The sequence below is a fragment of the Sinocyclocheilus rhinocerous genome, unplaced genomic scaffold (genome assembly GCF_001515625.1).
Source record: "Sinocyclocheilus rhinocerous isolate Xijiao unplaced genomic scaffold, SAMN03320098_v1.1 scaffold615, whole genome shotgun sequence".
NCBI lineage: Eukaryota > Metazoa > Chordata > Actinopteri > Cypriniformes > Cyprinidae > Sinocyclocheilus > Sinocyclocheilus rhinocerous.
Genome location: NW_015631049.1, coordinates 566,056 through 577,832, shown reverse-complemented (window position 1 = coordinate 577,832; position 11,777 = coordinate 566,056). Strand labels below are relative to the sequence as shown.

The following is an 11,777-nucleotide window of genomic DNA, read 5'->3' as shown; positions in this document are numbered from 1 at the left end:
CTCTCTCTCTCTCTCTCTCTCTCTCTCTCTCTCTCTCTGAATAGAGCTGAAGAATGGGCGGCGCTTGTGCACACACGCATACACACACACACACACACACACTGAGGAGCCAACCATCAGTCAAAAGAAGGGGTGCTTCACTCTGCTATTGAGGAGGCTACAAACATTACATAATCTAAATAAATAAAAATAATGCTGAACTATTGGCTCTTGGGAACTCACATCATCATCTCAGTGCAGAAAAGAAAATGTCCAATAAGCAAAAACAAAGAAAAAATTGCATGGTGTTTTACATCATTCAGAGGCACGCGTATGCAGCACGCAGAATATCTATATATCTTTTTAACACAACCTGGCAAATTATACATGCAATGTGTCCAGGGCCATGCGTAAGATAGAGAGAGCAATAAAAGGGTCCCAGTGTAATCATCCCACTCCCATCACAAAACATCACATGCAAAACAATCCCAACTATTGTAAAAAGTAATAGTTCTCTCAACTGAAATTTGATTACTTACTTTCAGCTTAATTTTTGCTGCTAGTCATAATCAATGACAATGACAAGTTATATTATTTAATTCCTTTTTTTTTTAAACTTTTTTGTTATATCTGTTTCCATGCTTTTTAAAGTAAAGTAAACTAATTAGTTTTTAACAAACACTTCAATGGAATAAAACAGTATAGAGCTATGTTTATTTTTGGCGAAATCAGAATACATTCAACATGCAGGTGTTTTTCTGAATATGAATCTCAGCACTTCAGATGTGTTTAATTATGCAGCATGCAGACAAGTACAGTCCTGTACAGCTGTCTCTGATTCCATCATTTAATTTTTTTAAAGGACACCATTCATTTTTTAATAGTTTATTATTATTACATGCAGGCTTAATGTAATATGATACTGAAAACATTGATCTCATGGGTGAGAGGAGATGTGCTGTAGCAGATTATTATATACATACTGTTCAAAATTTTGGGGTCGGTAAGGATTTTCTTCTTTATGTTTTTGAATGTCTCTTATGCCCACAGAGCTTCATTTATTTGATCAGAAATACAGTAAAACATAAACATTATGAAATATTATTACAGTTTAAAATATCTATTTTATATATTTTCAAAAAAAAATTTAATTTTCAGCAGCCATTACTCCAGTCTTCAGTGTCACATGATCCTTCAGAAATCATTTTAATATGCTGATTTGGTCCTCAAGAAACATTTCTTATTATTAATGTTAAATACTTTTGTGATGGTTAATATTTGTGGAAAACATGATACATTTTTTCGGGATTCTTTGATGAATAGAGTGTTCAAAAGAACAGCATTTTTGTACCAAAGTCAAAGCCTTTACTGTCACTTTTGATCAATTTAATGCATCCTTCCTGAATAAAAGTGTTAATTGCTTCAAAAAAAACATCTTACTGACCCCAAACGGTAGAGCGGTATATTGTATTTAATTATTAGATGCAGTCTTATGTTATTTAACATCAATTATAATTGTACTAAATTATGTTTAAATTGTAAGGTTTTAGGTTTGCAATATTTAGAGTACGTTTGTGTTTTTTGTTTTATGTTTTTTTTTTTTATATAATTTAGCTTACTAAAATGGATTTTTTAAAATATTCCATAGTCTCTCAATATGAGGTTATAAAAGCTGCATAAATAATTACATAAGCATTAATAAACTAAGATTAAGGCCATGCATGACCTTTTGACCTTTTATCAAACACTGATAAAAATGTATGCCTTAAATACAGTCAGAGGCGTCATGCCCATTCAAAGGCACGTGCCCCCTCAGATTTTTGAGCCAAGTGGATTTTGAACGCAGCTTCCAAAAGACAAAAAATAGCCGATTCATATTTTCTATATTTAATACAATCACACAGAACGTTCAGTCAGTGCGTCATATCATCAGCTGCTAAATTCAAATCTGCGTTCGTTCGCTGGCTGGCGCTGAGCTAGAGACAGAAGCGTTTTTACAGCACTGCGCATTATAACCAATCACACACGATGCTGGTGAATGCAATAGATGCTAATAAATGCAATGACCAATCAGAGGTGTTCAAAAAATAAATAAAACATAAGTGCTGTTGTGGCTGCTGTGTGTCACATGATGACCCCCCCCCCACAAAAATATATATGTGAAAGTCAGCTAGAAAGATTCTAACAACAGAACAGCACCTCTGGATTGGTGTTCTGAGTGTTTTTCTGTAGTTTTCTGTCTCAGTACAGAAATATGAGATTAGAGCTTTCTTGCAGGGTTCATTTGCCTGCTAATCATTTTAAAAATGGTGATGGAGACGGTGTATGTATAAATGTTTTGGCTTCACTTTCAAATTCTACAACAAGGAGTTTACAAACCATCTTATATATATATATATATATATATATATATACACACACACACACACACACAGTCCTCATAAGCTTTACCTCGTTCCCAAGGCACTATTTAGAATAGTGTATTTTTGCTTCTTTTATATTTCTAAAAATACCTTTTTATACTATTTTAAAAATACTGTCTTAGCTTAAACCTAAAATCTAAAATATAATATTAAATTGCTATTAAGAATGTAAATTTACTTTTAAAATATAGCGCAAAGCAATACACAAAAGGTATGTTTGGCAGTACAATGGTACTTTGATATATAGAATGGTACTAAATGATCTCCATATTCATAGAGGGTTCTTCAAGTTTTTTAAAAATGCTATTAACATTTTAGCTTAAACCTAAATCTAAAAAATACTATTAAATTATTATATTAAAAATCTTTATTTCTAAAACAGTACACAAAAGGGACTTTTACTGTACAATTGCACTTTGATGAATAATGGTACTAATTGATCTCCATATTCATGGTTCTCCAAGTTTTCTAATATATATATATTCTAAAACAATTTTAGCCTAAACTGAAAATCTATTAAATATCTGTTTAAAAAACTGATAAAAAATCTAAAATTACTTCTAAAATATAGTGCAAAGCAGTACACAAAGGAGATTCTGTAGTACAATGGCACTTTAATGTATATAATGGCACTAAACGATCTCAATATTCATAAACTGCTTATTTGCATGGTTCTCCAAGTTATCTAAAAATACTAGCAAAATTTGAGCTTAAACCTAAAATCTAAAAAAAAAATACTACAAAATTACTATTTAAATAAAAAAAATACTTATAGAATGTGGTGCAGAGCAGTACACAAACGGAAACGGTACATAGGTAATACTTTGATGTATAGGCCTATAATAGTACTGAATGATCTCCATATCCATACATTGCTTATTCACATGGCTCCAAGGTACTTCAAAGAAATCCATGGTAATATCATAATGGTATGCTCTTGTCATGATACTGGCACCATGTCAAAAAAAAAAAGTTGTTTCTTGTTAATAGCTTTCCCTCTCTTTCAAGATGAAGAAAAAAAGAGACAATTGCAAAAATAACAACAGTACAAGCTTGTCTATACAAACTCTCCAATACCCATGTGTTTGTATGGCATCTGGGATGAATGCCAAAGTTGTTCAGGGAGCGAGAGAAAGAGACTGAAGGCTTATGTAATAAACTCTCTCCTAAGAAAGAGACTCATCACACAGCTCCATGCCAATGGAGGAATCATCAACATGCTCACACATACCACGTGGAAATAGGTCATATTGAAATCTGGCCACTGTACGGTTCTGGTTGTAGGCCAAAACTACTGTGAAACTTGTGAAATGCACCTTTCTATAAATTACCTTACAATGTGCACTTGTAACAGAGTTCAGTAAACCAGCCATCTGTTTCAATTCAGACAAATGATAATGTCAACATGACAGTCATTCCCCTCACAGTAGACTCGAGAAAACCATTTCAAAGTACAGAGAGGGTAATAAACAAACGTTTTGGTTTTACCCTTCATGACAAAATATTGCCGTTGCATAGCAACCCTGGGTGTGCATCCTGCACTGATGCGATGGAATGCTGCATGCTGATTGGCTGAGGTCAGGACAGAGGAAGTAAACAGACAAGCTCATCTATAGTCAATCAATGTGCTTCAAATGCCATGTAAAGATCAACTCTGAAACTTTGTTTCCATAAATCTACATCAGCAAGTTGTTCATTGTGACTTACCTGCATGATTAAGCTTGTAAATTCTTTTATCACCAGAATTACCGACAATCTCAGTGCAGTTCTGTTGTTTTAGTTGTTTTATGGTGAGAGTGCCCCCTAATGGAGTGGTGGACTAGCACACGAAAAATATGAGGTTTTTAATCATCTGAGCAGAGAGGGAACTTTCCTTTGTCATGTTTTCTTCAAGGTCTTACTTATTACAATATTCAATATGTATTACAATATTCTCTAGCAGTTTTTAAATATTAAGATCTTTTGACAGGTTATTTCATGTGTAAATTATTTCATTTGTAAGTCGCTTTGTGTAAAAGCAAATGCTAAATAAATGTAAATGCGTAAATCTGGCCAATTTTGTACAGAATTAATTGATTGACAGGGTAAAATGCAAGATATTAAACTTGGTTGAGAGGTTTTGTACACAGTGTATAGATTCAATAAAGGACTAGGTGTTACAGTCCCTAGTGTTACACCGATACTGATCCCCTGGTGAGTTCTTGAAGAAAAATGGCTGCTATAAGGCTTTATCACCAGGACACATCACCAGTTGTGTACTTCAGCATCACGGGGTGTTTCGGCCATTTATCACAAGACACCCTCTGCTAAGGCAGGCCCACCACAGGTTGATCAGGCCTGGGTGTGTGTCACATGGTTAGCTGTTAGCCTTAGCAGTCCAGCTGGTGTCACTCCTTTTCATCCACAGCCAGTGACTGGTCCTCTCGGCGGTGTCGGCCAGCTCTTTGATTGCTCGTCTATGAGCCTGTCCCCTGACTCCAATCTCCCTAAGGGTCTTTAGGGAGATTACACTAAATTTAGACTACACTGTCATCTCATGTAAACATAGTAATGCCCACAGGTGGATAAATTTGAGATTAAATTAACAGCAAGATGGATTAGAACGATAATTTCTCTTTATGTTTGAGTGTAAAAAATATTAAAACTCTGACATCAGCATAAAATGATTCTTTAGATTTAAAACATATTGGTTAGTCACAATCTAACCAGTAGAGGGAGCCAGAACCTGCTGTGATGCTCAAGTGATCGCTGATTCATTCTCTCACACTTAAAATGTAGCCTACATACTGACATGTATAGAAAAAAAAGAAAAGCGAGAGGGGAGGCTGAGAAAGACAATATGACACATCAATTGCTGTCAGTCACGAATTGACTACATTTATTTTGTTCTCCCCAGCTCATAACATTACGACGTGCGTGACAGCTTCAACCAGTTTCCATGACAACTGGAGCCTCCTTGACTTTAGAGCGGAGACCACCTGTCAATCAAATACAGCATCAGCTCTGCTAATCAGGCAATGCCTAACAGCTCCAAAAATAATAAGGCACTAATGCTGCTTCACCTGTAAGTGCCACATCTGCCATGCAATTGCCCATTGTTTCTCTACATACGCAAACAGAATTACAGTGCACAGTGCATTAGAGAGGCCTATGAGATCTGTTTGGGATAAGTCATAACTTTCCATTCCTCATTATTGTTATTAAAACAGACATTATAGTCTTAACAGGTCAAACAGAGTTCAATTTTCTCACTACCAGAAGCTTGTATGTTTTCTGCTAATATTATTAATATTCACAGTGAGTATAGGAAAAAGATAACATCCTAAGTCATTAGGGTCCCAAATACCAGAAGCTCTTCAATAAAGCATAGAATTTAATAATAATATAAAAAAAACATGCTCGAAGGACTCAAAAAGTTTTGTGGCTTTACTGACACTGCATACAAGGCCAAATAATGACCTAAGGCTGCAGCACTAATCACAAATCAACTGCCATAGCAAACTACAGCACTTCTGATGGTACTAAAAAAACATTCAAAAAGTTGCAGTATTGATGTCGCAAGGGTTTATTTCCAGTCAGTGTTGATTGCTGTGTGGAAAAAGATTGTGTCAGGGGTGCGATGTGATTGATATGTGTTTAAACCTTTTGAAAATGGCAACATTGAGGCTAATGAATGTCAAGTTTTACTGAGATGTTCTAACTTTCTTTGTCTGTGTATGTACATCCTTGTGTATTAAAATAAAAAAAGAGAAAAAAATGCTTTTGGTTTTCTGATTCCACTAAAAAATGGGGTATGCACAATCATTTTCAGTCACACAAATGTACCAAATGCAAGAAAAAAAGAACAAAGCATTAATTATAGAACAGCACTAGATTCTTCTGCAGGGAAACACAACGGTTGATTCATTCTTAAGAGCTGAATATAAGCACTGGTTATAAAAATGGTAAGTGCATTAAGCTGACTTTGGCATTCGGATGACGGTAGATGATCGTGACTGTAGTACAACAGCACAGAACCAGCACATAACGTCATTAAAGGCTTTACTGACATTCTGTTTCAAATGACTCAAGATAGTACCCTTTGATTATCAACTACATAGATCATATTTACTGAAGACTTTAGGCCAGATCTGAGTTGAATGTATGCAGAGAATACTCAAATATTCAGATATCCATACAGTTAATACAGTACATTATGTAATCCCAATCAATCACATACTGTTTAGCAGCAAAAAAAAGGAAATAAACCAGATTCTACAGACTACACTCACATCCTTAAGTCTTCAGTAAATAATGTACAGAAGTGTATCAGGGATGTTGGCCAAAATGCCACTGATTTAACAGGCATTTTTCCTATGAATGTAGTGTGTGCTATGCCAAAAACAAAAATTACCATATAAAACAAATGTGACTAGCTAAACAAGACGTTTAAGACGTTCCAAGATGTAAACATTAAAACCTTGAAACATACAGCATATTTTCAAATTCAAAAAAGTGTTGTATTAAAAAAAGTATTTGTTCAAATGTTGATACTTGAACAAGTAAGATGATATTGGTTTCAATGTGCTAATGAAGGTTTCCACTCTTATGCTAAAATAAGTCATTTATAGCATTGCTGTCTTTTTGCAAATATAATTAAAACATATTCAAAACATCCAAACAAAATGAATCAATTTCAATGGCATTACCAGGCTACATAAATGCAAAGCATTTTGGCATCTATATATAGACAGCACCTGCTGAGTAATGCTGTAACAAATACAGGTACAAATACACATCCTCTTAAACTCACAGAAACTAAAACATAGCTCAAAAACTACACAGTACATCACAAAAGAATACAATAGCTTATCCGGCAGTAACAGCAACTACAGTGTGTGTGAGTGTGATACAATTCAAGAGTGTCAGTAAACATCCAGAATCGTCTTTGTTGACGAGACTTGTCATTATTGTTTTATTTTGAGTGGGAGAGATTGTTTATAATTTGGGTGGTGCAGGGGTGAAGCCACCCTCAAGTTGCCCGTTCCGGTTCTTTATGGGAATTTCTCGATGGTCTGACAATTGCTCAGAGCGAACATGGGGCATACCCTGAGTGACCCCGACTGGTCGATTCTTCCACTGCATGCCTGTAGGGGGGTAACTGCAGGGATAAAGCGCATCGCCTCCCCCGAACAAAATCTCCCCATCACCATCGGCTCTAGTGGCACCAGGGAGGTTACGCTTACGGCAGTTGTTCTTTAGGGGGAGATGTGAAGGTCTTACAGTTGCTTGGCCCACATGTGGCAACTTCGGTTCTTGCTGAGAAGAGTTGGAGGAGTCAAAACCCCGCCCATAGCCCCACCTCCAACTATCAACATTAACCCTGCAGGGTTGTTGCGGTAATACCATATCACTACAATCAGCAGTCCTACGCTGTGAAAACGCAGCCCCCTTTAAGTCACAGTTGGTAACAGTCGTGTAAAGATCACTTGTCTGAAACTCCAGACTGTCCGTGTCAAGAGAGCGACTGCGACGATTTAGTGCTAATGGGGCAGGGACAGGTGGACAAGGTCGACCCAAACTGAGGTGTCGAGGAAGGCTTGCGATGCCCCAAGCATTACTTAGCAACAGACTTTGTTCATAGGCATCGAAAGTACGCTGGTCACACTCAGCAAAGGCGTCTTGCTGAAGGTAACATCCATCATCCTCGAAGGGTTCGTAAGGAGATGCCAACTCTTCCTCCTCCTCAACAAGCTCAGTCTGCTGCTCACATTCACTCTCATTCTCCATGTCAACCACATCAAATGTGACAATGGCGGGCAGGGCGCTTAGACTTTGTCCAAAAGGAGAACTCGACTCTGAGCCATCAAGACTCTCAGTTGAGTTGTGGTAAAGCCGGGTGTTCTTTGTGAAATCCACAAGCGCTTGGGAGAAACAGACCATCAGCTCTTCTTGGGATTGGCTGCAGCCTCTGGTGGGTAGTAATGGGCTCTGATCCTCAGATTGAGGCTGCTGTTTGGTTGTCTCAGTGACATGTGGACTAAAACCTGAATCGGCACGGGGTGCAAACAATGGAGTCTCCTGGATTTGACCCCTGCTGAGAGGGACCGGCTCTTTTACAGCTTGGGATCTTGATGGTGATTGGGGATAGCGCTGATTGATAACTTCTTCCAAAACCATCTTACCGTTGCCTGCGGAAAGGCTCGAGTCATCGTAGAAGCAGTCGGCATGGAACAGAAGCTGATCTTTGGATGGGCTTCTGAGATTCTGGAGCTCACAGCACAGAAGGGCATGCTGGATCTTGTTCAGACGCTCCTCCTCCGTCTCCATGGTTCCTGTCTCTAGGTCAGAGGATGCCAGGGCATACAGAGCGTTTGTTAGACCCTTATCACCCTGCAGGGCTGCACCAACAAATGAGTGGGCATCGTTGGGAGGAAGAGCAGGGCTGAGCAGGCGATCGTCAGGCTCAAAAAGTTCATAAAGGGCATCACCACTGTAGCTATCCCGTGGAAGCCTTTCCTGGTGTGGACGTTCTCTGCTCTCCTCCTCCATACCTGGCGTGGTGGAGTCATAGTATCCCTCATCGCTGTTGGGTACCGATTCCTGCCGATCACTCTGTGGGCTTAAGAGATCAACTGGAGTGAGGGCTGTTTCTGTGATTCCCAGTGGGCTGCTGTCGGAAGTAACACGGATGGAGCTGATTTGCTGATAGGGAGTGAGTGAAGGGCTATCTGAGCCCCTGTCTGAAGGTACATAGCAGACTTCATTACTAGTTTCAGACTCCCATAAGCTCTGCAAGTAATCCGTATCTATCTCATCGGGAGTTGCCATCTCTTCCCCTCCACCTTGATATGTGACAAAACACGAGCTCCGTTTTCCTGCATTTCGGCTGCCTCTCTCGGCAGACACTGAGCTCTCAGCGACACTGACATCATCCTGGTCTGCAATGATGTCTCCGCAACCTGTCAGGGAATCAAAGCTTTTCAATGAGGAAACATCACCAAAGATTAAGTTTTCAGAGGAGCAGGATGCAGCAGGAGGCTCCCCATCGGGAATGTCCACATTCTGCTCAGCCAAGCGGTCCAGTTCTGACTCGGCACACAAGGGCTGATGATATGTCGTCAATCCTTCCCGTCTCTCATTTTGCATCTCCTCCCCCTTATTCTCCTCTTCTTTTGCTCTCTTCCTCTTATCCACCTCCACTCTGCTCCTCCTTTTCTCAGGCACTAGCGTTACATCTTTCTTACATTCAGTGGCAGCCAATGGCAGTTCATACTCACTGCCTGTGGTTTGATTAGGCACATCTGGCACCAACTCTTCCCCCTGACTGTCGCCATGGTTATCGCTACGGTCACTGGCGCTCGACAGGGCACTGGGCACTATTTCTGCATGGAAGCTTGAAGACATTTCGAGTGCCTCCCGCTTTTCTAGTTCAACATTTTTGTTTTTCCTGTGTCTCCGAATGCTGCTGAAAAGACCCCGAAGACCTCTGCGCTGTCGGGGTAGAGACTGAGACTTCCCATGATCCTCCTGTGATTTCTGAGGGTCACTGGAAGTGCAAAACTCAAAGTCCCCTGAGGCCACTTCACTGCTACCTCTGCCCAAATCTTCCCAGCATGCTCGGCTCACCCCATCATATGTCTGGCTCTTGGTAACACCTGTTTTTGACGAACCCTTTCTTTGACTTCTGCCTCGGCCACCGAAAAAGCTGGGCAGAACACAGATGCTCTTCCGACCTCCAAAAAACTTGAAAGCCGTCTTCCTTATTTTCACAGAAGGGGGTGACTGAGGTTGAGGGGTGTCATGGGAAACAGAGTCTGACTGTGGACCCCCTATTGCACCACCAACCTCACTTCCTGTGGTGGTCTCCATAGTGACACAGATGACTGTGACTAATGGAGCATGTCTGTTGTAAATACTCCACCCTGAGAGCCAGGCTGGAAGGTATGGGGACTGTGTTTATCAGACATGTTATACCTGTGAAAGTAACAGAAATTAAGACACATCATTAGGAACAGTCAAAATAAGAAAAAATAGAACTAAGACACATTTTTAAATGCATAAAACATATTAGAATGTCCCAACTCATTTAAGTCAGCTCCATAAAAAAGCAAGTAAAACCTTTCAAAAATCAAAATATACTACTATATTTGGTAAATATATAACTATTTAAAGGGTCTATTACGAATATATTAATAAGATTCCTTGGGCTCATTTAGACCATGGCAATTTTGACCAAGGCAAATTTGACATGTGAGAAAGCACAAAGCCCTATTCTGACTAGGTAACCACCATATAAATTCATTCAATATAATAAATTCACCATATAAAGTTTTTTTTTCCCATTAAATGAATCAAACCAATAATAAATCCATGTTTTATTTTTTATGTTTTACACATAATTATTTACTTATGTGTTACTTTGCCATGTCTTGTGCATTATTTGCACTATCGTTTCCCCAGTGGTTACAGCTATCATCACCAAGAACAAAATGTACTATCATGCAGTTTGTCACTGGGCTATGGAATGTAAATTTCGTTTATACATTTATAAATTTCGTTTGCTCATTTAGGTGGAAATAATTGGATTAAAATTTAAGATTTTTCTTAACCACAGAAGTAGACAGGCTAACCTACAACAAAACCGATGACAGTGAAGTGTTGCAAGCTGAATGAGTCCTGCAATGCAACACACAACGTGACTGAAGTTCCGCTGGATTAATCCTTAAAACAAAACAAAAGCTGACTGAAGTCATCGGGCCTGAACTCTCACTGTATGTACATCATAAACAAAGGAGAAACACAATACTGATATAGCGTCCAGTCCAAAGAACTACACCCCATGGGCCAATTATACCAATTACTGCAGTGAAACTGTTATTAGTATCGAAAAGAACTTCTATTAAAAGACTGCACACAGTGTCCCCAGCTGGACACAATCACTGCGAATGAACGCGCAACTGACGCGCGCTAGCCCAGACGCTAACCAGCTCGCGACCGCTTCACTGCTATACGCGTAACTTGCATTCACAAACAGCTGTTTCTGCGTGAACACTCACGTACGTTCACAGTCAATGAGCGAATAATACACAGAGATAGATACATTAGCGATACTCGCCTTATTTTTCCATCTTTTCCGCCCGAGCGTGCAGTGATGTGCTCTGTCCTCGCGTAGCGCTGCAGGGGCTCGCGGCTGTGATTCACTTTGTTCATTGAGCGCTGGAGCGGCTGGAGGCGTTTCCGTGCTACGTGCATTTTGGGAATTGTAGTACCATGGTATTCAATGTACTGTCTTGGCATGCACTATAAAAAAGTCACAGGAAAAAAAAAATAATAATAAAATAAAGAGGTCATTTGTAAAGGTAATAAAAGACATAACAACAATAGGCTATACAA

At 39.1% G+C, this 11,777-nt stretch overlaps 1 protein-coding gene across 2 annotated transcripts; it reads right to left on the bottom strand.

The window, feature by feature from the left end:
* Positions 1 to 5,951: 5,951 nt before the first annotated feature.
* Positions 5,952 to 11,206, bottom strand: LOC107741198 (APC membrane recruitment protein 1). Of its 2 annotated transcripts, none has more exons than XM_016553830.1 (2): positions 11,019 to 11,206; positions 5,952 to 10,358 (listed from the first exon to the last, which is right to left on the bottom strand). In XM_016553830.1, the coding sequence occupies exon 2, from the start codon at positions 10,251 to 10,253 to the stop codon at positions 7,380 to 7,382; it is 2,874 nt and encodes a 957-aa protein (XP_016409316.1). In that variant the 5' UTR covers positions 10,254 to 10,358; positions 11,019 to 11,206; the 3' UTR covers positions 5,952 to 7,379. The 2 variants fall into 2 exon arrangements, with proteins under 2 accessions (XP_016409316.1, XP_016409317.1); XM_016553831.1 differs by having other exon boundaries at positions 11,015 to 11,033.
* Positions 11,207 to 11,777: the final 571 nt, after the last annotated feature.